This window comes from Pteronotus mesoamericanus, unplaced genomic scaffold (assembly GCF_021234165.1).
Source record: "Pteronotus mesoamericanus isolate MK-2021 breed Mesoamerican mustached bat unplaced genomic scaffold, CSHL_Meso_final contig_214, whole genome shotgun sequence".
NCBI lineage: Eukaryota > Metazoa > Chordata > Mammalia > Chiroptera > Mormoopidae > Pteronotus > Pteronotus mesoamericanus.
The window spans coordinates 2,749,014-2,774,842 of record NW_026555089.1 but is presented as its reverse complement, the minus strand read 5'-3'; the positions used below and the strand labels follow the sequence as shown (position 1 = coordinate 2,774,842).

General features: G+C 67.5%; 1 protein-coding gene across 2 annotated transcripts; it reads left to right on the top strand.

The window, feature by feature from the left end:
• Positions 1-139: 139 nt before the first annotated feature.
• On the top strand, positions 140-24,255 carry TPCN2 (two pore segment channel 2). 2 transcript variants are annotated; one of them, XM_054570512.1, is made up of 25 exons: positions 140-295; positions 3,546-3,610; positions 4,067-4,143; positions 4,496-4,673; positions 5,886-6,002; positions 7,993-8,099; positions 8,613-8,685; positions 10,576-10,675; positions 11,535-11,600; positions 11,961-12,025; positions 12,525-12,604; positions 13,080-13,164; positions 13,387-13,473; positions 15,660-15,779; positions 15,877-15,936; positions 16,287-16,415; positions 17,128-17,177; positions 18,595-18,694; positions 19,944-20,015; positions 21,186-21,262; positions 21,682-21,763; positions 21,841-21,923; positions 22,322-22,403; positions 22,743-22,840; positions 23,545-24,255. In XM_054570512.1, the coding sequence occupies exons 1-25, from the start codon at positions 196-198 to the stop codon at positions 23,621-23,623; spliced, it is 2,232 nt and encodes a 743-aa protein (XP_054426487.1). In that variant the 5' UTR covers positions 140-195; the 3' UTR covers positions 23,624-24,255. The 2 variants fall into 2 exon arrangements, with proteins under 2 accessions (XP_054426487.1, XP_054426486.1); XM_054570511.1 differs by having other exon boundaries at positions 10,573-10,675.
• The last annotated feature ends 1,574 nt before the right edge of the window (positions 24,256-25,829 follow it).

Below are 25,829 nucleotides of genomic sequence, written 5' to 3'. Positions count from 1 at the left end.
CGGGGCCCAGAAAGTCCCGCCTTCAGACTGTAGAACTGCATTCTCATTGGCTCTTAGCGAAGGGCATTCCCCTACGTCACAGTGCTGGTCGCTCCTCCTCCCGAACGCCGGGGCGGGGACACTGCGCCTGCGCAGTGGAGCTCGGCGCTCTAGTTTTGAGCTTCTCCGAGGGTCCCGGCGGCGAGCGGAGACCTCATGGCGGAGTCGGAACCCCTTCTGAGCCGGGTCCGCGGCGGCAGAGGGCGCGACTGCCCGGCAGGCTCACCCGCTTGCCGCAGCGTCCAAGTCGGCCCTGGTGAGCGGCGGCCCGGGGAGGAGGCTGGGCCGCGCGGGGGTAGGGCGCAGGGGTCCCGGCTCAGCCCGCCCAGCGTCGCTCCTGTCACTGCGGTCGCGGTCCCACGGCCGGCCGGGAGCCGAGAGGGCCCGGGCAGCGCGGGGGGCGGGGCCAGCTGCCTTGAGGAGGGCGAGGCGCTGCGCCCTGCGACCCCAGCGCGGAGTTGGGGACCCGGCGGCGGCGCTAAGGCACTGCGGGGTCGTGCCTGCCCCGGACCAGCCGGGGCGAGAGGGCCTCGCGGGCCTCGCCGAGCCCCCGGTCGCGCTGCCCGGGGCATCCAGCCCGTCCTCTGCAGCCCCCTCGGAATGCCCGGGGCGGACCCAGACCACGTCCTTTTCGTGGATCGCTTTGCTGACTCCTCCGAGGCAGCAGTTCCACTTTTCCCGGTTCTTACCGGAGACACTGTGGCACAGAGAGGCGGGTTCCCCCGCCCAAGGTCGCACAGCCAGGAAGTGGCCCAGGGGGGATCAGAACCCAGCCCAGAGTGACCTGCGAGTCCTTTTGCTCGACTTTCTCACTCCTGGGCCCAGGAGGCTCCCCACTGGCTGGTCCTTTCCCGCGGGGGTTGGGGCCAGGCCTCTCCAGACCCCAGGGCATCTTCCTCCCGTCGCCCTCCGCACCTCCCTCCTGGCTTTCCTGTTTACCCGGGGAGAGATTGCTGAATCCCCAGGAGGGAAGAGGACTGGGAGGGGGGAGTTGCCGTCCATGAAGGGCCCAGCCTCCTTTTGCAGGGGGGGGAAACTGAGGCCCAGAGTGTCTCCCGGACCTGTCCAAGGTCACAGCCCTGGGATCTGGCACTGCTCTGGCACCAGGCTGGGTGCTCCTTCCTGCTCTTGACTCACTCTTCTCCCTCGGGGAGGGGTCTGTAGTGTGTGTCCATCCATGGAGCATCGGTGGCAGGTCGTGGCAGGAGAGATGAGGAAACTAGAGGTGGAGGCGGCTGCTTGCCGGCCCACCTCAGAGACTGTCCCCAGAAAGTTCTCCATCCAGCCCACGCCGGGCCTGGCAGGGCCCTGGACGGGGGCATATGGTGGCATTCAAGGGGCACGGACTTTGTGTCTTGGGGTCTGGGTGCCTTCCTCTGCTGCCGCTTCCTGGCTGTGTGGCCTTGGCAGCTTGCCTAACTTTTCGGGGTCTCCATAAATGAGGCCTAGTTACAGGTGCTGCCCTGGGGGGCATTGAGGAGTGCGAGGGAATCTGTGGAAGGCCCGCAGCGCAGGCCCGGGGCAGCCTGGGCGACTGGCGCTGATGGCTCTTCTGGGAGGAGTACTGTGACCAGCACGGTCCCGGCAGATGAGACTGCCCTGCAGAGGCAGGAGCCTGAGGACGGGGGGGTGGGGGGGGGAGGGGGGGCAGGGGCATGCACTTGGTCCAGGTGCTGCGGCTGCAGCAAGGGCTTCTGAGACAGTGAACAGGGTCTCCCTGCCAGGCCGCTGGGGGCTCAGGAGACCCGGGGGCAGCGGGGACTGAGAATGGCTCACTCAGCCTCTGCCCAGCTCCCCTTGCGTGGCTCCTGGATCGGGCGCCCGGTGCGCGGGGCTGCACGTCCACCCAGCACTCAGATTCTCCTGCCAGTGAGGGGGGCACTGCTGCTGCTGGGTGTCCCTCGACTCCAGGGGACCCTGCGGTCCCGTCCTTCCCACTCAGCCCCGCCTGCAGGCCATGGCCACAGGGTGAGGACCGTGGTTTTCTCTTCTTGCTGTTACTGGTTATGAAAACTTGGGGGGAGGACAAGGGATTGCTGTGCTATCAAAGGGGCTTTTTAGTAATAATAATAGCAAACGTTATGAAGTTACTGTGCATTGCGCTTTAGCTACAGTAGCCCATTCAATCTGGACATCTGTCTGGCGGCACAGGGTCTTCAAGGAGCTGAGGCGCAGAGAGGTTCAGAGGCTTGCCCAGGGTCACACAGGGAGGGGTCAGGTTGTGCAGCGTGGAGCCTGGAGCAAGAGGGACAGGGGGCTTTAGACCCAGATGTTGGGGAGGGAGGCTTCTGGCGGGGAGGCTGGTCCAGGGCTGATGTGGATGCTGTGTTTGGGCTCCTGTTTTCCTCTGGCTCTGTTCTACTCCTTCACTCCCACCTGCTGTGGCCACTGGGGGCCAGGGGGCTGACAGGGGATTGCCACCCAGGGTGGCAAGTCACTGGGCCACCAAGGTGGAAGACAGTGCCCTGGGAGTGCTCAGAGCCTGTGCGAGGGCTCAGAGGCCTTGGAGAGCTCGGCTTGGTGGAGCCACGTTCAGGGCGATGGCAGGGAGGGCCCAGAGTGGAGGAAGCAGCAGGAGAAGAGGCTGGTGGGCAGGGGTGGGGACTCTACGTGCCAGGCTGAGGGTGGAGCCTTTGTCCCGTAGCAGTGGGGACCCACGGGAAGCTGGGATGTGCACGTGCGGGTTTGTCACAAAGACCCCTCTGGCTGTTGCAGGATGGGAAGGGGAGGCTGGTGCTGGGGCTGCAGGCCTGAGGTTGGGCGCCCCGAGGGGCCGAGGCGTGGTGAGCTCAGGTGGCCGCCCCGAGGATTTTACAGACCAACAGCCAGAAGCCGGGCGAGAGTGTGGGAGAGTGCTGGGTGCTCAGCCTTGGCCTGCTGCGATGGCTTCTGGGGGCCGAGCCCCTGCAGCGGCCCCCGTCCTGGGCCCGAGCGAGCCTGGGCCCCCGGGTGCCTGTCTCTTCTTTTTCTTCTTCTTTTTTCAAACAAGATTTTATTTATTTCTTTTTAGAGAGGGGAAAGGAAGGAGAAAGGGAGGGAGAGAAACATCAATGTGTGGTCGCCTCTCATGTGACCCCAACTGGGGACCTGGCCTGCAACCCAGGCCTGTGCCCTGACTGGGAATTGAACTGGTGGCCTTTTGGTTCGCAGGCCGGCACTCAGTCCGTTGAGCCACACCAGCCAGGGCTCTTCCCTTCTCTCCTTGTCTCAGAAGCTGTATCTGTTGATCTTTCCAGGCTGAGATTCCACTTCGTCCCCGGGGATTAGGGCACATGGGGCAGAGCCGTGGGCCCGTGTACTGTGCACTCGATGGAAAGATCCTTTACCTGTTCAGACCCCACCCCACATGGGGCACACTGCCGAGGGGGGTCATCTTCAGGGCGGGTGCGGACACGCAGCAGACTCCTTCCAGAGCCTGGGGAGAGGGGCCAGGCTCTTTCCTTGACCTCGGTGAGCAGGGTGTGGGCCCCTCCTTCACCCCACGTGTTTGTTCTCTCTGCCCTCAGGGCCCACGACGGGAAGGGACCTGTGCTTGGACCAGGCTGTGGTCTTTATCGAAGACGCGATCCAGGTGGGCGGCGTCTGCCCCTGCTGGCTGGGCTGGACCTGGCCTTGCCCGCGGCTTGGGGACGGGGTGGTAGCTGCCCTGATGGCCCCTGTACTCCTTGCCGTCCTGGGGCCGAAGCCAAGGTTGGCAGACCACGGGGGGCAGACAACGTGACGGTGATGGCCGGGCCTCTGGGCACAGCTTCCTCGGGTCCGCCCCTAAACGGGGCACTGGGATCTCTTTTGAGCCTTGGCTCTATAGGGTCTCCGCCTACTGCAGGCCTGCCCGTCCTGGGGGTCCGCGGGGCGAGCCTGACTGCGTGCACAGTGGGACGGTGTCAGGTCATGTGGAGCAGCCTGTCCATGTGCTGAGTGGAGGCTCCACGGCCTGTGTCCCCGCCTGGGCCCGCACATGGCTGGCTGCGCTGTGTGCGCGGAGGGGACCCCGCTGACGCTTCCCCCTGTGGCTGCCCACTTCCAGTATCGCTCCATTAACCACCGCATGGACGCCGGGTCGATGTGGCTCTACCGCTGGTATTACTCGGACACGTGCCAATGGTGAGGGTGCCTGGCGGGGACAGGGCTCCCGAGACCTGGCTGGGGGCGGGGAGGCTGGTCCCAGGGCCCCAGTGGGCTCCCTGTCCCCGTGGTGGAGAAGGGGCTGTGTCCTGCCCTTGTTGGAACGGAGCCCGGACAGTAGACAGGAGGGCTTCTCTGGCGAGGGCTCCTTTCCAGAACATTCTGGTCAGCCCTGGCGATTGAGTTTCTGCTCGACCAGTGTCACCTGACCGCATGAGTGCTGTGGTCCCGCCCCGCCCTGCTGCTCTCCACCGTTCTGCCCGCCGGTCTGCTCTGTGGCCCAGGGAGTGGCTGGCTCTCCCACCCTAACCTTGCTCTGACCCCTTCCCAGGATTCTGAGCTTCGTCATTTTCTTGATCCTGTCTCTGGCTTTTATTGAAACCCCTTCCTCGCTCACCCGCACCTCGGACGTCCGCTATCGCTCGGAGCCCTGGGACCCCCCCTGTGGCCTGACAGAGAGCATCGAGGGCCTTTGCCTGCTGGTCTTCGTGGCCGACCTGTCCGTGAAGGTGAGGGGGCGCCCCTGGGGCAGCAGCCGGGACCCCGCGCCCTCCCAGCCAGTCCCGTCTGCTGCTTTTCCAAGCCATTTTGAAGGCCCCTGGAGCTGGCTGCCTTTTCCCCTGCCTGTGCCCTTTGACCGGCAGGGCCGGAACTGAGGCCTCAGTGTCTTAGAGAATTCGGAGCCTTGAGGCAGAGGCTCTGTCCCTCTTAGAGGGTAAACTGAGTCAGGGTGGAGCCGCCAGCCTTGGGGGAGCACTGGCTGTGGCCGAGGGCCTGGAAGTGAGGCGCCCTCCCTCCCAGGCCCACCTCCGCCCTGAGGGTGAGGGGCCCAGGGAGGGGCTGGGCCCTGGCCCCTGGCCCCTGGCGGGGAGGGGTCTGCTTCTCCTGCAGGGTGTGGAGACCCAGCCCTTCCAGAAGCTGGGCTAGAACTTCTGAGTCAGAGCCTCAGCCCCAAGGCGCAGGGGGCCCGTGTGGCCGCAGCCCGGGGCTCTGTTCCTTCCCACCGAGAGGGAGTCCGCGGCTCCTGGCCGGCCGCAGCGGGGCAGCTGTGGGGAGCCTGCAGGCTCCGGTCACGCGGTGCCTTTCGCCTGACCAGCAGTCCTGCCGGGGGAGGGGAGGCTCAGCCTCTGGGTGCTGACCGAGAGGGGCGTGGGTGGGTGTGTGACTGAGGACCCAGACAGTTTATTTCTTCATTTTAGCTCATTCTGTGGTTAGCAGGGCTTGGGGGTTTTCAGACTGGAACTGAAACTGGGGGGAAGCGCTCGTGAGCAGTGTTTGAATGGTCGGTGTGTTCGGGAAATCGCCAAAAGGTGACAGAGTGCACTTTTTATCTTCAAGCTGGCAGTGGTGAGGAGTAGCAGTTAGGTGAGGGCAGAGCTGGGGGCAAAATCCCACCCTCCCAGACGTGCTGCAGTGTCTGCGGCCTGTTTCCCGGTCTTCCCTGCGACACGTCTTGTGCCTTTGCGTTTTGTCGCACGAGCTAACTTGATGGCTGGCTGGATCGGCAGAGCGGGAGACCGGCGCCTGAGCTGCCAAGTGCCGGGCTCACGGTCACTAGTTGCCTGAGGTCACTGGGGGGCTGGGATGCGGCTGGCTTCCTGTCCCCCAGGTCCCGGGCAGACCTCACGGCCTGCGGAGGCGCTCTGTGCTCTGACACGCAGCCTTGCCACGCGCGCCCACGTCCTCAGCTGGCCGCCGCCCACCTGCCGTCTCCCTTGCAGAGCTACCTGGTAGGGTGGACCCAGTTCCGGAGGAGTCTCTGGCTGCTGGCCTACCTTGTGGTGCTGGCTGTGTCTCTCGTGGACTGGACGGTGTCGCTGGGTCTCGTGTGCCAGGAGGTAGGTGGTGCGGGCCTCCGAGGCGGGAGTGGGGGCCTCGGGGCAGGCCGCAGGGCGGAGCTGCCGGTGGGGTGGGGGGTGGCGGGCGGGGTCCGGAGGCGCTGTGCCCATCGCAGCATCCGCCAGCCTAGCTTCGCCGCCCTGCGCAACCGTCAGTCGCGCATTGCCTGGGGAGCTGTCCCCACTCTGCAGGTGACAGTGAGGTCCGGGAGGAGGCACGAGGGCTTGATACCCACCTCACTCCTTTTTGGCTCATTCTCCGCCTGGCTGGGTCCCCCGTGGAAGCACCCCCCTCCTCCTGGGGCCTTGTCCTCACCACATGCCCAGAGCTGGCACCCCGAGAGTAGAGCCCCCAGAGTGCAGGTGGCCCAGCCTCTGGCGGCAGCACCCATGTCTCCCCGCAGAGCTCCCAGGAGCATAGTTGGTTTGGCGACACCCGTGCCCGTGAGGGCTCGTTGGGGACGCAGAAGCCCAGGCACCCCGCAGGTGCTTTGGTGGGGAGAGTCGAATGTAGGGACTTCAGCAGGTGCCGAGAAACTGAAAGAGTGTAACGGGGCCCCGCGGAAATCGGGTGGGCTGCGGGAACCCCCTCCCACCGGCTCTGGAGCTGGGACCTGCCCTCTGACCTCTGGGGAGGGGGCCTTGCCTGGCAGGTGCCGGCGTCGCCCAGAGGCTCAGTGAGGTTGGCCCGGGGGGGCACAGGAAGCATAGGGAGGCTGGCCGTGCCGGCGCCGCGGGAACGACCCTTGAACAGAAAGGCCCACGTCCCTTCTCCGGCCTGCTGGTCCCTTATGGCCCCATGGGCAGAGCGCAGCGGGGAGCAGCTGCCAGTGGGGGTCCCAGCACCCACACGCCCCTCCCGCCGCCGGGAGAGCACCCACAGCTTGTGTTTTCCCTAATACGGAGCTGCCCTCCCTCCCGCAACGGAAGAGCCCCAGCCCCGAAGGGAGCCGGGACCGCCCAGCCTCCGCGCTTCCTGAGGGATGGTCATTGTGTCCCCCTGGGCAGCCGCACCCCAGGCTGTGCTGGGCACCGTCCGCCTTGCGGGCACCCGCCCCTTGTCAGGAACAGTTAGGGCGTGTCTCTGGTGGGAGCTCCGGCTTTAGAAACTGGCAGTTCCCGACCAGGGGGGGCGGTGACACGTCAGCCTTGTGTTTCTAAGTCAAGACTCCGTAGGATGCAGGTCTGGGGAGGAAAGTCTGGGTTACAGGGTGAACTTGGGGGCCCAGAGCATCAATGTGGGGCTGAAAACCACCAGGCCTCCAGGGCGTCGGGCTGGAGAGCGGGGAGGCGGGGCTCGGGCCAGGCGTGCAGACGGCCTGAGGCACCGGGTGGGGGGCAGGTGGCGGCGGGTCCCTGCCGTGCAGGTGGGCACGGGTGGACGGAAGGCCGTCCTGGGCTCTGAGGCCTGCAGGTTGCCATAGGTGGGTCCCGCGCCCCAGACGGGGGGCCTGATTGGCTGGGACAGGGGCAGGGACACATAGGAGGAGTGAAGGGCCAGTGTCACTTTGTGTGAGCGGAAGGTGCTCGGGCTAGCGGGGTGGTGAGTGGAGGAGGGAGAAGGGGCCTGAGGGAGTGGGCCACGGGGCACTTTGGTTCTGACAGGGTGAGTGAGGGGAAGGCGGGGCTGTGTGTGCACCTGCTTGTGCATGTGTGCGTGCAGGGTGGGTGCGGGCTTCCTGAGCAGCTTGCTTCTCTGGGGGCGCTGAGGGGAGAGGAGGCAAGGGATAGCCCCCAGAGGTGGGACAGCCCCCAGGGCCAGAGCCAAGGGGAGGCTGCTCCGGGGGCTGTGTGGGCCGCCCTGCCGTGGGGGGACACGGGACCTTTGTCTGCGGGGCTGGGCGGGCTGGAGCAGCGAGGACGTCTGAGTGCGGAGCCAGGGCTGTGACCAGGAGCCAGGTCTCTGCCGTTGGCACAGCTCCCGTGGCAGGTGTGGGTGGGGCCGGAGCGCCCGGGCCGGCCGGGCATTCAGGGTGCTGGTCTCCTGCAGCCCCTGCGGCTCCGGCGGCTCCTGCGGCCCTTCTTCCTGCTGCAGAACTCCTCCATGATGAAGAAGATGCTCAAGTGCATCCGGTGGTCGCTGCCGGAGATGGCCAGGTGGGCTGTGCTGCCGCCTGCCCGGCGGTCCGGGCTGGGGCTCCCCCGCTGGCCCTGGGTCCCTGGCTCCTCCCCTGGACGGCTGCGGCCATCGCGCTCTCGCCCTGGGTCCCCGCAGCCCCTCAGGGACCCCGCGTCCGAGTCCGGGTGCCCCCGCCTCGTCCCCACCGCGGCTGCTCCCCTCCCTCCTGCTCGCCTTCCATCCCTCCCCCACTTGTCCCCCGCCCCCAGTCCCCTCCCCCAGTGGCCTGTGTGGCTGGCCCCTGGCCGCGCCGTCTAGGTGGATGGAAGTGGGCTTTCTCCTCAGAGTCCCTGGGGTCCCTGGACCCCCCTGGACATGTCTCTGCCAAGGACAGAGACCTGGTTGAGGTGCGGGGCAGGCTGCGGGGCGGAGGGGAGGGCCTGCCCTCGGGCGGCCAGCTCCGGGGCCCCCAGCGCCGGGGCCCCCTCGGGGTTGGCGGAGGGCGACCGACCGGTGCTGAGTGCTGTGTCGCCGCCCCCGCCCCGCCCCAGCGTCGTGCTGCTGCTGGCTCTGCACCTGTGCGTCTTCACCATGCTCGGGATGCTGCTCTTCACCGGCGAGAAGGTACCCGCCTCGCCGCTCCGCGCGGGTTCGGTTGAAGGGCGGGCCCTTGGTGGGGACCTCAGGGTGGAAATCCTTGGTGGGGACCCTCATGGGAGCCCTGCGGGGCGGGGGGGCGGGCCGTGGGGGCAGCAGCGGTGAGGGCCGCCCGCCCAGCTTGCCGCCCGGCGCCCGTCTGCAAATGGCCCCGCGCCCCGCCGCTCCCCTCCAGGGCACCCATCCGCCTGGGCCTCCTGAGCCAGAGGAGGTTCCGCCTCTTTCTGCGGCTCCCCCCACCCCCCGGCACTGCCCGGGCTTTCTCTGCTCCCCCCTAGACAGGCCCCTCAGATTGGCGCTTGGGGTCACCGGGATGGCCCCACCGCCTGTCCCGCCACAGCACCTGTCCAACAGGCACCTCTCCCCACGTCCCTCTCCCGGCCGTGGGCTTTGCCCTCCCTGCCTGGGGTCCCCCCCTTCCAGCCCCTTACTGCTTCCCAGCCCCCGTCAGTCCCGGCCCGGCCCCCGGCCCGCCCACCTGGGGCCTGGTGTGCCTGTCCTGACGCTGGCCAGGCCGCCACCTGCCTCAGGGCTGAAGCTGCCCTGCGTCTCTGTCCTGGGACTGCGGCCAGCGCTCGGCCAGGGCGGGGCCTCGTTAGGTTGTGACAGGGTTTTGGGGCTGGGGCTGTGCTGCTCGTGAGGGAGGCGGAGGACTGTCCCTTCCCAGCCCTGGGTGGGCGGAGCCAGCTGTGTGACTGTGTGGCGCGTCTCTGTGCATGACTCTGGGTGCCATGTAGTTGTGTGTGGTGTGTCTCTGCGTGTAGTTGTGCTGTGTGTCTGTTTCTGTGTGTGCTGTGTGTCTGTGTTTCTTTGTGTTTATGTAATTGTGTGTATGGTGTCCCTGTGTGTCTCTGTGTTGTATAATTGTGTGTGTGTGCACATCTGGGTGGCGGCCACCGGGCTGAGGTGGGACCGGCTGACGGAACCTCAGGTCCCAGGGCTGTCGGGGACGCCGGCCCGGCTGCTGTGCCGGAGAGGCCGAGGTGGGGGCGGCCTCTGGCCTGGGAACGCCAGCGTCCCGAGGTGCCCGGAGGGGCTGGCTCCTTCGCGGTTTCCCTTTCTGCCCGTGGAGGGGCCTGGGCTGAGGAGAGTAGCCGTGTGACGGGGCTGGGGGCGGCGGGGGGGCAGACAGGCTGCGAGCCTCGGTCGTGGTGCGGGCCCAGGTCCCCCCAGCGTGGACGTCAGAGGGGGTGAGAGCGGCCCGCATACGTGGGTTCCTTGCCCTCAGCACCCCCAGGCCTAACGCAGCCTGGCCCCGAGAGCAGGTCAGGAGCCAGTGCCCTCCCTGCCGCCCAAGGAGAGAGAGGGGTCGGGGAGCCCCTGGCTGAGAGCAACGAGGGCTGTGAGCGCCCCTTCTCAGCCTGAGGTCCTGTGAGTCCCCACTCAAACCCGGGGACCGGCGAGCCCCTGATGGGAGAAAGGGGGGCCGACCCAGGGAGGCTGCTCCAGGGCCCGCGCTCCCCGGCCCACCTGGGCCATCTGTGCTGGGGCCCCGGGAACCCGGCCCCTCTGCGCCTCCCGGCCCTGGCTGCGCCGAAGGACGCACGGCGCACCGTGTGCGGCATCGGCCGCCAGTGCTCTGCGGCCCCTGCGTGTGGCCTCTCAGTCCCCAGGCCCCGATGCTGGCAGCTGGGCCCCCCTGGAGCTTTGCCCACGGCTCCACGCGGGCCTGCTCAGGGGCTGGCGTCCGTGTGGGCGGGCGGCTTCCCGGGACAGTGGCTCTGGAGTTCAGTCCTGCCCGGCTGCGAGCTCAGGGCCTGCGGGGAAATGAGGGGGCATGCAGGCGGGGGTGTGGAGCTCAGGGTGGGTGGTCCCACCCGGCTCCTCCAGGCTGCCATGCCCGCCCGCTCTCAGCAGGACGATGGGGAGGACAGGGAGAGGCTGACCTACTTCCGCAACCTGCCGGAGGCCCTGACCTCGCTGCTGGTGCTGCTGACCACTGCCAACAACCCCGACGGTGCGCGTGCGGCGGGCCGGCCTGGGGCTGGGAGGGGGTGGGTTACCGCCCCGTGGAGAGCCCCGTGGGGCTGCCTGAGGCCTGCCGCTCAGCAGGTGGACGCCTCGGTTCCCCTCCCTCCTGCCTTTCCTCCCTTTCCTCTCTCATTCTTTGTTTTCCTTCCCTTCTCACCTGCTTTCTCGCCCCCTCCTTTTCCTCTCTTCCCTCGCTCTCCTCTTTCCCTTCCCTCCTGACTCCTCTGAGAAGCTAAAAATGTGGTGATGAATGGCAGTGTGTTCAGGGTCCCCCCGCCCCCCCCGCCCCACCGTGGCCTCTCTCTGAGGCCTGGCCCACAGTGTGTGGGAGGCTCTGGGGTCTTGAGTGCCCTGGTGCCCCCCGGGGGCTGCTGATGGGGCCTCTGCTCACGCCAGGGCTGTGGCCAGGATGGGGTGCTCTAGTCCTTGGAAGCTCAGCCTTGGCCTGGCCGCCTGGACTGGGCTTTTTATCTCGAGCTCAGGGGTGATCACCAACCACAGAGACCTTCCCAGGAGGACAGTGGGACCCTGAGCCCTGTCCCCTGGTGTCCTGAGTGTCCCGGCGCGTCACCCAAGGGAGAGCTGAACTTGCAGTTGGTGGGGAGGGAGTGGTCTTGAGGGGCAGATTCCAGCTCAGCACAAGGGATGAGCGTCCTTGAAAGGTACCCCATCACCACGGGCGTGCGTGCGAGCAGAGGTGTGAGGATCGGGGCGGGGCCCAGAAGGCCTTTGGCTCTCCCACGCAGGGCCTGCCTAGGGAGAAGGCCTTGCCTCCGGGGCGAGGGCCGGGATGGGAGCAGCGCGAGGTGGGGAGCGTGTTCCAGGCTCTCCTATTTCCTCCTCAGTGATGGTTCCCGCGTATTCCAAGAACCGGGCCTACGCCATCTTCTTCATAGTGTTCACCCTGATCGGTGAGTGCAGGCGGGTCAGTGGGGGCGCCCGGGGGGTGACAGGGTCCAGAGCGCTGCCTGTCCCTGTGGCCTCGCCTCCCTGTGGCCCACTCCGTGGTTTGCAGCCTGTGACTGCTGATGGCTCCTGCCCTTGGCGCCCCCGGCCGGGCGGGCCGGCGGCACTGGCCTCGTGTGCACAGGACAGGGAGGCCAGGGGCGCGGCGCGCCCGGCCACACTCCCTGCCCTGTGGTCGCCCCCGGGTCCTCTAGGCTGGCACCCCTGGGGTTTGCCGTGTGACCTGCTGCACCTCCAGGCGCTGCCCCCGCCGCAGGCCCCCAAAGCCGCTGCTGCCCACTGACCGTGGCGTTTTCCTCTTGAAGGAAGCTTGTTTCTGATGAACCTGCTGACGGCCATCATCTACAACCAGTTCCGGGGCTACCTGCTGGTGAGCGGAGCTGCGCCCCTGGGGCCTGCGGGGCTGCGGAGCCGCTGAGCAGCCCTGTGTCCTGGCCAGTCCCATGTGGTGGTGGGGGGGCGGGGTCCCCAGGGGTCTCTGCACTGCCCTCGGGCTCCCTCTGGTGGATGAGCTGGAGCTGTGTCACATCCTGCTCCCTCGTCCCCACCGGTCCCCCCAGGGGTTCCCTCCCTTGTCCCCTTCCTCTAAGGGAAGCTGCAAGGAGATAGGGGCTCCCAGGGCCCCGACCCCGGGCCCTCTGTGGGAGAGCTGGGGACGCCAAGTGCGCGGAGAGGGAGCCCGTCTTAGTGGGTGACACAGCGGCTGGCGGCCGCACTCCTTTCTCTGGGACTGTTTCTCAGGCCCTGTGGGCTGAGGGGCTGCCGCACGGCCGAGGGTGGGCAGGGCACCCCCAGAGGCTGCCGGGGCCGAGGGGCCGTGCCGTCCTGGGTGGGCCGAGCTGGGTCCCTCAAAGGCGCCTTCCCTGCAGAAATCTGTCCAGGCCTCGCTGTTCCGGAAGCGGCTGGGGACCCGGGCCGCCTATGAGGTCCTCTCCACAACAGCGGAGGGGTGAGTGCGGGGCTCTGGACGGGGCCCCCTTTCCCGGGGATGTGGGGCCTGCTGCTGGGGGGGCAGCGATGTCCCCCGGGGGCTTCCTTAGCACCTCTGTCAAGCCACCTGTGGCCTCCGCTGCCCCCACTTGGTCATACCATCCAGGACTCCCACAGCTCTGGCGTCTGAGTTCTCGTGTGTGTCCTTGTGACCCCCTGTAATCTTGGGCTGCCAGGAGCCTGGCGGTGGTGCTTGCTCCCCCACCTGTGCCCCACGCGGGTGTCGGGAACAGAGGGACCTGGGCCCTGTGCCGCTGCGCCCCTGGTCGGGGGCCGCGTCAGCCTGCAAGGCTCCTGCCCCGGCTGCCTGAGTGCACTGCTTTGCGCCTCCTCTCCCAGGCAGCGGCCTGTCGCGGGGTTCTGTACTCTGGGAAGGTGGGGAGGCGCTGGCCCTCGCCCTGGGCGCTGAGCTCGTGGGTGTTTCCTCCCCACAGAGGAGTCGGGGTGAAGGCCCAGGCCCTCCTGCAGGTGCTGCAGCGGGTCCAGGTGGACAACACCCGGAAGCATGCCGTCATGCAGGTGCCGCCCCCCGCCCCCCGCCCTCCCCACCCTCCCCGCTCTGTGTTTCTGGGCCCCTCCCTGTGGCCCGGGGGGCCTGCAGTCCCCTTTTCAGGGCAGGGGTGTCATTTCAGCGAAGCTGGGGCTTGGCCAGCCAGGGGCGCCATGGGCAGCCGCCCCTTGCCCCGGGCCCCGCCTGCCCCGCCCTGGCTGGCCCGGCTGACCGGGGCGCCTGCTTTGCAGAGGGTGCGCTCCTATGGCAGTGGCCTGCTGTCAGCCGACGAGTTCCAGAAACTCTTCAACGAGTTTGACAAAAGGGTGACTAAAGAGGTAACTGGGACCAGGGCCGCCCAGGAGAGTGGGGAGGGTGCAGGGTCTGTGGGCGTTGACCGCCTGGGTGACGTCATGACCAGCACCCGCACTGGCCTGCCCCGGGTTCAGGCCCCGGGCTGGGGACTGGGAACCGAGGCAGTCGGCTGTCGGAAGCTGGGAGGTGTGGTCGACCTCAGGAAATCCACAGGAGACCCCTCCACATTGGTTTTTCGTCTCCAGGGCAGAACTTCCCCTCTTCCCCTGTGTCCTTTCCTGGGAGGGTCCTGAGTTTGTCTGAAGCCTCGGTCTCCTGTCCTGACCCTGATTTGTAAAGCCACCTGAGGGCCCTTGTCCTGCTGCCCCCGCTGCCTGCATTTTAGGTTGCGGGTCAGCGGGGGGCAGTGCGCGGAGGTGCCGGGTGGAAGTGTGTGCGGGCAGTTGGTGGGGGCGCGGAGGTGTCTGCGGGCCATTTGTGGGGGTGTGGTGCTGCCCCTCAGCTGCTCAGCAGACCTAGAGCCCGCCACCTGCTGGCCGGGCCGTGCACAGCTCTGCGGCGCCCTTGAGTCAGCCCTGCTGCCAGGACAGCGGCCGCAGCCCAGGGGCCTGAGCAGCAGGGTCTGCTGTCTCCTAGTCCCAGAGGCCGGAGACCCAGCTTCACCCCAGGCCTCTCTCCTGGGCGCTCAGACGGCCAGCTCCTCCCTGTGTCCCCACGTGGCCGTCCCTCCCTACGTGTCTTTCCCGACCTCCCCTTCTTATAAGAACCCCAATCTCACGGGATGAGGCCTTCCCCAGTGACCTCTCGCCTAGCACCTCTCTGAAGGCCCTTTCTCTGAACACAGTGACATGCTGAGGGCCTGTGGGTCAGGGCGCAGACAGCGGAATTTTGGGGACATGAGTCCGCCTGTCACAGTTGCCAGCTTTCCAGCACGCACGTCCGCCTCCGTGGCCCCAGCTCCCTTTGGGAGCTTCTTGGATTCCCTAAAGCCTTTCCAGGTTCCCTGAGCCGGGCCCTACGTGGCCTGCCATCCTGTGGGGTGTCCCCCTCTCAGCGACGTTCTTCCGTGGGGCACGGGCGATGGTCACGGGGACACCGGCTGTCCACGGCACTCCGGGTTGGAGTCCAGAGCTGTGACCTGAGGTGGCAGTTTGGGTCCAGAGGCTTGCGGGGCTGTGCTGGTGGCTGGGGCCAGGCCGGTGCCTGGTGCCTGGTGCCTGGTGCGAGAGGCCCTCCCGGGCCCTCGGTGAGGAAGCCTGGCCTCGGGCTCACTGCCCTGCAGAGTGGGCGTGGCCGGGGCCTTGGCAGCCGAGAGGCAGGCGGTTGAGAAGCAGCACAGCCAGTTGGGACCCCGCTTGGAAGCACCCCTCTGTTCTGCTTGTCTCAGCGTGTCCCCCGTGATTGCGGGCACGCGTGTGTGTGAGCCTGAGAAGTGCTTTTCTTTGACGCCATGGAGGTGACGAGATTTCCCCTCTGCATGTCCTCTCTCTCTCAGCGGTGTCTCCTAGGTCGTCCCGTGTCCTTGAGGGTGGAATGTTCTCACTCTGCCTCCCCGACGCGGTGGCCACAGGCCACGTGTGGCTGCCGAGCCCCTGAGATGCGACTGGTGTGAAGAGCACTGAGTGTTTACTTGAATTGGGTGTAAATTAAACGTCCCTGGCTGGGCCCGTGGGCACAGGCGCGGCCCCGTCCACTCAGGCACCACGGGGTGTCCCCTGCTGGCTGTCCCACGCGGCGCTGCAGGGGTTGACCTGCGCCGCGTCCCAGGGCTTCCACGTCTGTGTTTTTGCCAAATTGCCCTCTGTCACTTTCTGCTCCTGTCTGTCCGTCCATGGGGTTCCTTTGTTCTGCGTTCAGTTTTCGTAGTTCCCAGTGTAGGACTTTCTGGTGTTTTTTTACGTAGCATTTTTCACACCGTGGCCCGCGCTTTGCAGGCACCTGGGTAGATGCTGTGTGACGTGCCCTCGTGGGTCCCTCCGGCGGCAGCAGCGCCTGGGTTGCGTCTGCCCCCTGGGCTGATAGAGGCTGGAGGGACACGTCCGTGGGTGTGACCGCTGCTGTCAGAGCTGATTCCCTGGGGTGGGCAGACTGGGGTAGGAGACCAGGCAGGGAGACGTCGAACCCCAGAGTAAGAGGGCGTGGGTCACGCTGGGCCCCCAGTGGCCACGGCCGCCACGGCCCATGGTTCTGAGCGCGCGTTCCCTCCCAGCACCCGCCGCGGCCCGAGTACCAGTCCCCGTTTCTGCAGAGCGCCCAGTTCCTCTTCGGCCACTGCTACTTTGACTACCTGGGGAACTTCATTGTCCTTGTGAACCTCGTGTCCATCTGTGTGAGTGTGGGCGTGCCCTGGAGCGCGGGGAGGTGCCGCACCCCCGCCCCGCCCCTGACCGCCTGACCGCACCAGCCCCCGCCCGCCGGCTCTGCAGGTGTTTCTGGTGATAGACGCGGACGTGCTGCCCCGTGACCGCGATGACTTCATCCTGGGGGTGAGCGCTGAGGCCACTCAGCTGTCCAGCCTCTGCTGGGGTGACAGGGAGCAGAGTGAGGGGCTCCGGGCTGCTGGGGGCAGGGCCATTCTAGGGCCGGGTGACTTGTTCTGTCGTGGAGTCGCCCGGGGTGGGAGGCTGTGGGTGGGGAGATGGGTGCAGGCCGGGGAGCCAGGCGTGGCGGCCCCAGTGAGCCCCGAGGAGTCCGCCTAGCGGGGCAGACTGCCGAGGGAGGCCATGTAGAGAGAGAGCTGGGGGCCGCGAGGGTTCAAGGGGCCGAATGCCGGCGGGTGAGGCCAGGGAGGCCAGCGGTGCTGGGCCCGGTTGCCGAGACCTGCTGGCCCTTTCAGATTCTCAACTGCGTCTTCGTCCTCTACTACCTGGCGGAGATGCTGCTCAAGGTGTTTGCGCTGGGCCTGCTGGGGTACCTGTCCTACCCCAGCAACGTGTTCGACGGCCTCCTCACCATCATCCTGCTGGTAAGGCCTGGGGTGTCCTGGGGTGGCCGGGGTGGCCTCTCCGAGCGGGGGCGTCGCGCTGCGGCCCACGTCAGGCTGCCCGGGGGCCCGGGGGTCACGGGAACTGGGGCCCTGCCTCGGCCAGCGGCTGGGGGGTGGCTGGCGGGGCTACACGAGTTCCTGCGGCACCTGGGCCCCGATCCCGAGGGAGGCCTGAGGGAGCCCGTGGCCCTCATCGGCCCCCCAGCCCCCGGGCAGCCTCGGACGCCGCGAGGGGCAGTGGGCCCTTGACGTGGGCGGAGGGAGGGCAGGAGGGTCTCAGGACGTGTCCCGTCTCCTTCCCCAGGGCCCGGGGGTGGGAGTGAGGGTCGCGCCCCGTGTGTATCAGCTGCGGTATCAGGCGACGTGTATCCATGTTTGACCGAGGGGAGCCATGGGCCCCTGGGGGCAGCAGCGGAGATCGCCTGAGGAGGCCTTTTAGCCTGGTCGATGGGGCGGCCGCTCCCTTGCTCGGGACGAGTGCAAGCCCTGACTGCTCCTGAGACCGCACGCCTTTGTCAGCCTTGGGAAGTCCCCGCATTTGGAACCGACCCACAGGGACAAGGACCGAGCTCCGACTGCTCCCCGCAGCCCCTTCTGGGGAGAACGTGTTAGACTGAGCTTTATAACCCACTGGAAAGCTGCCTAGGGTGGCATTGCTGTAGCAATGCCTTCTTTTCTTTTGTAATTGAAGGTTTTGGAGATTTCAACTCTGGCTGTGTACCGATTCCCACACCCAGGCTGGTACGTGACCGCAGGACGGGGGGAGGCTACAGCAGCCCGCGCCCGGCCGGTGCCCCAGGGAAGGGCGCCCCGCCGCCTGGCCAAGCCCGCTCGCGCGGGCCGCTGGGGCTCGCCCAGCCTTAGGAGAGCGGGCCGGTCGGAGCGCTGCGCCCTTGCCCCCCGGGGCGCCTCCAATGTTTCCTGGCCGCCTTCCGAACGCAGTCCCTAGAGCGGAGGCAGGACGCCGTCAGGGTGCCCTCCAGCAGCCGTGGGCCCAGCCCCCGGCACCAGGCACAGTGGAGGGGCCCTGCAGGCGGAGCGGAGAGGCCCCGGCTTGGGGCTGGCTGACCGCAGGCCCTGCAGCTGGGCTGCAGTGCCCCTGTGGCTCAGAAGTCCTGTGACTTTGGGTCTGGGCCTCGGTTTACCTCCTTGTAAGACGGCGGGGATGGGCCCGGGGCTCACCTCTCTCCTGCCGCGGTGCCAGCCCCCGTGCCTGGTTCTGGCCACACAGAGGGAGCCGGGCAGGGTCCCAGGACACCTTGCCGCGCAGCCATGGTGGCCGTCGGGTTGAGCTGCCCGGAACACAGCCGCCCCAGCCGGCCCCACGCCGGCCTCGGCCCTGGGCGGCCCCAGTCTGTGGCTTCCCTGTGGGGCGGAGCGGCCCGAGGGGCTGCTGCTGTCCAGGGCCCCCCGCGGGAGCAGCTGGGCTGGGGAGGGTTTTCTCAGGGAGACAGTCGGGGTGGCGTGGCCCTTGCCAGGTGGCCGGGCCTCCGCGGGGCTGGCTCTCCTGTGTCGGACGCGCACTCTGGTCGGAGAACCCTGGGGCTGCCCCCGTCGGGGGACTGGGTTTTCACTGGAATGGGGACGGCAGCGTGGTGAGGCCGTGGGGGACGCCTGGGGACGGTCGCGGGTCGGGACCAGTTAGAGGATGGGGACAGGGTGGGACAGGAGGTGGGATCGGGAAGGAGTCGGGATAGGACGTGTGGTTAAGGGGCAGGGAGAAGGTCAGGGGATGGAGAACCAGGAAGAGGCTCAGGGGTCAGGAGATGGGGCCAGGTTAGGGTCGGGGTTGGAGGAACGGCTCAGGGGTAGGGTGTGTGGTCACGGGGTCGGGGCTGGGGTCGGGGCCCAGGCTCCCAGTTCCGCTGGGACCTGAGTGGGGGCGTCGCGGGTCTGGACCCTCAGTTGTCTCCTGCGTACGATGGAGGGCCGGCGAGTCCTGCGCCACCGGGAGGGGCTGTGCCGTGGCAGGTGCCCTGGCCACTGTGGGCCTGGGCGGCGGGCGTGGCCTTCGGGCTCTGCCCTTTTGTCGTGGGGTCGCCCTCCCAGCTCTCGCTGCACCCATCGTCCTCTCTGCCTGTCGACCGCGTGGGTCCCGCCTGCCCCCCGGGGTGGGCGCCCTGCGCCTCTCGCGACCCCGCCCCGCATGTCTCCCCAGGAAGCCGGAGATGAAGGGCCTGCTGTCGCTGTGGGACATGGTGCGTCTGGTGAACATGCTCATTGTGTTCCGGTTCCTGCGCATCGTCCCCAGCATGAAGGTGCGTGGCACGGCCGGCCCCACTGCCCGCCAGCCGCACACACGGATGCTGGTTCGTGGGCGGGGGCCTGGGCAGGGAGGCTGGGCCTTCGGCGTGGGCTCCTCAGTGGCTCCTGGGGGGAGGAGCAAAGCCAGGACTGACCGCAGTGGTCATTCCAGGCCCGCGGTGTCACAGGGGCGGGGTCCCTGCTCTGTCTGTTCCCTCAGGGACTTTTTAGGAGGAGACGTTGAGGGTACCAGGCCCATTCTGAGTGCCCAGGCCGCTCCCCTGCGCACACCGGCACTCATTACCAAGCTGTCACCTGTGACCTCGCCGTGTTACCCGTCCGGGGGCAGCTCAGGGGCCTGGGTGCAGGTGGGGGCTGCTGCGCTGAAGCCTCTGTGCACGTATCACACCCGCACACCCGCGATCATACATGTGCATATGTACACAAGCACACATAGGACCGCAACCTACATAATCACATGTGATCACACAGACACATGGCACATTTGCAACCACATCTAAGTATACACATGCAACAACACATCACACACATCACTACAGGTTTTGTTACGTATGCACATGCACCTAGCAACGCATATGCATGTAACTGACACAATTACACAATACATACATGTAGTCATACCTGTGTGCCCAATGTATGCCTGTGCACCTACTGTACACATACACATCTTGCACCCCCCCCCCACAGTCACTGCGCAGGTGCATAGTCACTGCACATGTGCACACAGTCACTGCATGCATGTGTGCACATATGCCAGCCCCCGCCCGCTGGCCCCCGGCGTGGTGACGTTCTCACGTACCAGGGGGTGAGTGGGCTTAGGTTGCATGTGGGGAGCAGCCCCAGGGCCAGGGTGCCTGGCTGTGTCCTGAGGCCCCTCTCAGAACCGGTCACGGGGGGCCGACCTGGGAACCTGGGAGCCTCCGACCGAGGCGCTGACCCAGCCCCCACGGGCTGGCGGACCGTGCAGCCTGCGCTGCACACGGGGCTTCGCCACAGGGACGCGGTGCCCGCGCCCACCTCAGGCACCTGCGGCTGGGCCGGTGAGGGATCTGGCGTGTGGGTGAGCGAGTGTGTGTGGGTGGGTGTGTACAGTGAGTGTGTAGGGGTGGCTGTGGGCTGTGTGTACAGGGGTGTGAGTTGGTGGCAATCCACCTGCCTTTCTGGGGGAGAGGCATGGGCAGGGTTGGCGCCACCGCCGTGGGGACCAGGAGGAACAGGGCTCCGCTCTCTCCCTGCCCTCAGCTGATGGCCGTGGTGGCCAGCACCATCCTGGACCTCATCAGGAACATGCGGGCTTTCGGCGGGATCCTGGTGGTGAGTCTGGCGCCGTGCGGGCCGCAGTGGAGGTCCCGTGGGAGCAGGGGTCCCGTGGGAGCAGGGCTCCGCGAGGCCGAGCGGCCGGCGCTGGGCTGGCTGCTCGGGAGGGGGGACTGTCCCTGCGAGGGCAGGAGCCCGAGCGTCTCCTGCTGCCAGAGAGCCTCCCGGTCACTTTCCAACCCCTCCCGTTTTCTGGGTCATGGGACCCACTGAAAACTGACAAAAAGAAGTGCAGGAGGCCCTTGGGGCCCAGGTGTGGTTTGGGTCGCCCCCCCGCCCCTGCCCTGCCCGGGGTGATTTCAGGAGCTCCTGGAAAGGTGACGCGCGGGACCCCGCCCCGCCCCACGGTCTGCTTTCCTGAGCTGCTGGCGGCCCTGCCGGGGCCCAGCCGGGTTGGCCGGGGTGCGGGTGGCGCCCTGCGGCTGCTCTAGGCACAGGGCCCGCGGGCAGGGGCCGCAGCGGTGAGCGCGGTGCCGAGAGCCCTGCTGCGTAGATGCGGCTGCGGGCGGCCTCGTTGCTCTGCACTTCGAGCACCACCACCGAGCACCACCACAGGGGCTGGGGAGCCACCTGGGAGGGGAGCCCCGGGCCCTCTGGGCTTGTCCCAGGAGGCTGGAAATGGGGTCTTGCATCAAGCTTGGCCCCCCTTCCCCAGACAGACCCCTGTTTGCACATTGCAGGAAACTAAGGTCCAGAAGGGGACTGGCTTAGCCCCCTTCTCTCTGCACATTAGGCAGGGGCCGGGGGCAGCAGCAGCTCCCCCCGTCAGGCTGCCTGATGGTGCTCCTGGGCGCCCCCTGGGGGTCGTGGGGAGCACAGTGCGACTTCCTCCTGGATGGTCCTGGCCAGGCCTGGCGTCCCACCTGTCCCTGGGACCACCTTATGGCCCTGCTGTCGGTGGCGTCCTCCTCACCCTTCCCCGTCCTGGCGGAGGGGCAGGCGGCCTGGGCTTCCCCGGCCTCGCCTGGGGTCCCAGGGTATCTTTGGGGCCCCCTGGGGTGGCTCCTCCTCCTCCCCTCTGGTGCTTGTCCTGTGCGTGGGGGCAGGGCGGTGCTGAGGAGGGGGTGCCTGGGAGCAGGACCCCGGTGCTGGGGGTGCGGCCGGGCTGCGAACCCTGGAGCCTGACGCCTGTGGGAGCCGAGCCGACCACAGCCCTGGCCCCCGCAGGTGGTGTACTACGTCTTCGCCATCATCGGCCTGAACATGTTCCGGGGCGTCATCTTGGCTCCCCCCGGGAACGGCAGGTGAGGTGGGACCCACAGGCGCTGAAGGCGCTGGAGGGCGGCGCGGGTCAGCTCCCCAGGAGGGGCTTCCGGTTCCTTCCCTTGCGGAATTCCTTGCTTCCCCTGCCCTCCCCTCCCTGCCCACACCTCTGGCCTAGAGTCTGAGTGTTCCCGAGCCTGCCCAGAGCAGCCCCCCGCTCGCTGGCCCTCGAGGCCCCGAGCCGGCTGAGGGGTCCGCAGGTGGAGCTGACTGCAGCTTCGAGAGGCCCCGCCGGCCCCTCCTGGGCCCGCGCCCCTCGCCTCGCTGCCCCCTCACCGCCCCTCGGGAGGCCGGGGCACTTCTCCTTTCTCCCGCCCCTCGGGGGCCCAGAGAGGGCTGCACGCCCTGCAGGGGCTGCGGTGGCCAGTGCCCCGCCCTGACCCGGCTGTCCTGTCCCCAGCCTGGCCCCCGGCAACGGCTCGGTGACCTGCGGGAGCTACGAGCAGCTGGAGTACTGGGCCAACAACTTTGACGACTTTGCGGTGAGCCCCTCCCCTGCCCCCCGGGACCCCGCCTCCCCGCTGCCCGCGCCCTGCTGGACCGTGTCTGCTGCCCACAGGCCGCCCTGGTCACGCTGTGGGACGTCATGGTGGTGAACAACTGGCAGGTGTTCCTGGACGCCTATCAGCGCTACGCAGGCCCGTGAGTGACACCCTCGTCACAGCGCAAGGCGCACGTCCTGGGCCCCGGCCCGTGACTCTGGGTTGCGCCTGGCCCTGCAGGGGTGTGTGGGAGGGGCAGAGGCCCCGGAGACACCACCAGGCAGTGTTGGGGGGGGGCTGGGTGGAGGGGTTCCGCCTGGAGCTCAGGTCAGCCCCGGGGACGGCCCGGCGTCCAGCCTCTCGCTGGCCCTGCTCCCTGGGCGTCTCCCCGCCTGGCTGTCGGCGTCCGTGTGGTCGTCTCTAAAACAGGAACATTTTAGGACTGCCGGGCGGGACGCAGAGGGACCCCGTCACGGGGCGCCGCGGTGTCTGTGCTCCTTGCGCGACCTCGCTGGCTCATGGTGGGCCCTGGGCGGGCCTCCCTTGCGTCCTTTGCAGGTGGTCGAAGATCTATTTCGTGCTGTGGTGGCTGGTGTCGTCTGTCATCTGGGTCAACCTGTTTCTGGCTCTGATTCTGGAGGTACAGAGACCCTTGCCCGCTGCCCTGGACCGGGGTGCGAGAGCCTGTGCCGGGTTCAGGGGCCCTGAGCTCAGGCTCTGCCCGCCCCTGGGGCTCAGCACAGCTCACCTGGCTGCTGGGAGGGCCTTGCTTGCGGTGCCCCTGACCTTTGACCTGTGGTGTCCCAGACCCTGGGCAGGGGCTGGAGGGTGGAAGGGGCCTCTGGAAAGCAGCCTGCTGTCTGTCCTTCTGTCCAGGATGCACTGGGCCCCGGCGGTGGGGGGGTGGGGGTGGCGGGCGAGGCTGGTTTCATGCAGAGCCCACGCCCACTGGCCTCCCTCCACCCTGCCTGCCTCCCAGAACTTCCTTCACAAGTGGGACCGCCGAGGTCACCTGCAGTCCCTCTCCGGGGACCTGGAGGCCACCTACGAGATAAGCACCGTGGACCTCTTGTTCAGGTGTGTGGGTGGCGGGGCCCCTGCTCGGCCCCTGGGGGAGGCGGGCGCGGGACATGCGGGAGCTACAGGCGGCCCCTGGGACAGCGACCCTCCCGTAGCCCGGGCCCCGGCCCCGGCCCCCGCCCCCCGCCGCCGAGGGCTCCACGCGGTGCAGGGGCCGAGGCGGCCGTGTGGGGTGCCAGTGGGGCCAGCGTCCGGGTCAGGCCCGTTGCGTCCTCTGCTCCCGCCGCCCAGGCCGCCACCTCGTCCGGGTCTCCAGTCAAGCGTGTTTAAGGGGACCCCCCCCCCGAGGTTCCATCAGCCCTCAGGTGATTCTGCTGGGGGATGGGAGCAGGTGGCCCGAGCAAACCTACTCCACTTCTCTCTGTGGCGCTTGGCTCCTCTCCCGGCACAGAAAGGGGCCGAGTGTCCCGGCGACAGCCCAGCTCTGGGCGCCGGTCTCCCCCGTGGGCGTTGCTGCCTTGGCACAGCCCTTTTCGGTCCACCGCCAGCAGTGCTCTCCGCCCTTGCCCGGGCTTTTAAGAGCGCCAAGCACCCATCCTGAAGCTGTGCCCAAGTGCCCGGGTCCCCAGGCCCTGCCACGGCCCCTGTGTGCGTGTCCCTGAGGTTCCCCCCGACAGCGAGCAGGGATGGAGCTTCCCCCGAGCTCTGCACGTGTTCCTCCGAACCCAGAGCCCGCTGAGCCCTTCTCCCCGCTTCTGCAGGGAGGTCCTGGAGGAGCCGACGGAAGAGGAGCTGATGGAGAAGCTGAAACATCATCCCCACCTGCAGCTGTGCAGGTGACGTCCAGGTGCGCCTTCCCCGCAGGGGCGGCGGATGGCGGAGCTGCCTGGGGGCCGACGCCGGTCCTGGGGAGAGGCGTGCGGTGGCCCGAAGGAGAGACTTGCCCTTGGACGAGCCCCTCCGCTCACCTGAGGCTGCGACAGAGCCGGGGCCCTGCCCTGCACGCCGCCCCGTGGACCTGCCGGCAGCCCCGTCCACAGCGTCTCGGGATGGCCAGCGCTTGGGGCAGCGCCCAGACCATGTCACTGCGCCGTGCGCGCGGCTTTTACTTGTCTGAACTCGGAGAGAGGGCGACTCCGCGGGGACCTTCACGACGGCCCAGCGAGCAAGGAGCAGCAGCCCCCTCGTGCCCTGCAGTGTCTGCGGTGCCTTCGCTGCCGGTGGCCATCAGGGACTGGGGCCCCGCGGGGCCCACGCAGGCCCCCGGCAGCTTTTCCAGGCCTTCGAGCTCGGGGTCCTGGCGGTTTCATGGGAAGTGAGTCCCGACTGTTTACCACTGAATGGCTTGTGTGAGCGTGATCAGGTGTGCCTCCTTTCGGGTCAGATGCCACTACCGGTGAGTCTGCGGAGAAGGAGCTTGTCGCCCCTGCCTCGACGCAGCGCCGGGCCGGCGTCTCCCGGGCCAGCTCCCGGGGAGGGGGGTTTGGGTTGTGGCCGCCTGGGTGTTCGCTGGCACAGGGCTGTCTGCTTGAGGCCAGGGGCGCCTGTGTGTAGTTTACATAAAGACATGGATGTGCCGGAGTGGCCCTCTGGTGTGTCCTCAGGCGCGTGGTGGGGGAGGCAGGGCGCGGGGAGTGGGCTGTGCGCGGCTTCACCCTGGGAGCGGGTCACCTCTGCCTTCTCTGTCCAGGACGTTTCAGTAAAAAAGTAACTTCTAAAACGTCGTGAGCCCCAGGGCTCGGGGTTTTGTAAACTCTGGTGATGTCTTAGTGTATCGTGCACGTAGTAGTGTCCGGTCCTGGAGTTCATCTGAAATCCCTCAGGTTTGGGGAACTTTGGGGGCTATGAGGACACCCCCAGAGCCGCCCCCTCTGCAGGCTGCCTTTCTGGAAGGCAGGTTTGGGGTGGGGAGGACTCACGGAGCAGTGGGTTAGAAGTCTGAGACCATTAGGCCTCTGAGGGCCAGGGCTTGGCGCCACCTAGTGGCCAGATAGGGTTCCGTGGACCTTATTGCACCCTGGGACCCCTAGAGATGGCTCCTCCGTGTCTCTCTCCCTCCCTCCCTCTCTCTCTCTCACTTGCTGTGGCCCTGCCCAGGGTCTGCGCTGCAGGCTCCTCTGCCCGCAGGGAGCCTGGATCCAGTGGGCACTCGCCGGGGGGGATGTCCCGTGCAGGTGCCTGCGCTGGCGCCAGGGGTCCACCCGCCCTGTGCGTGTCTCATGTGCAGAGAAGCCTCCCCGATGTTTGCCATCACAAGGCAGCTGGACAAGCTGCCCTGGGCTTGGCACGGGCAGCTGAAGCTGGAGCGGCCGCTCTGGTGCCTGGTGACCCTGGGCGGGGCTCCTGCAGGTGCTCTGGGGGTTCTCTCCCTCCGTTTCAAACGGCGTCAGCCTCTGAGCCTTTGTTCCAAGGAGAACGGTCGCTGAACCGAGCCCGGCATGGCTGCCGGTTCAGGGGGCCGGGGCCGCTGCGGGGGCCTGTGTGCAGTGCCCCGTGTCCCTGCCCTGGGGCCACCCCGCTGCTTGGGGGCAGATGCGCTGAGAAGAGCGTGTGCTCTCATCCCAGCCCGCGAGGCCCTCGTGGGTCCCCCGTGGCTGCCTGTGGCCATGGTGGCCCTGGCTGGGGCATTGGGGATGGGGATCCGTGCAGTCACCCAGCAGAGCAGCACAGCGGGGACACCCGGGCCTGGGTCGCTGCCCTGACGGAGGGAAGGTGGATCCCTGTGGCCTTCGGCATGAGGGGAAAACTTGAAAACAGCATAGCGAAGAAAATGGTGATGAACGTCACACACTTAATGTAAAACTTTGATGGACACCGTAGACAGGCTGGTCGCAACCTGAGGAAACGTGTTTGTACCAGGTACAGCTGATTACGGACTTGCACCTGCACCACGTGAAGAGCTCCTACGAATGAGCAGGGGAAAGTCGAGCCCTAGGAAAAAACGGGCTTGACCTTGCCTTTCACAGAGAAGCCAGACCCCCGCGGTCACGCGAGGAGACGCTCCGCCTCTCTGGTCGTCAGCGCCGTGCGGAGCGAGACCTCGCTG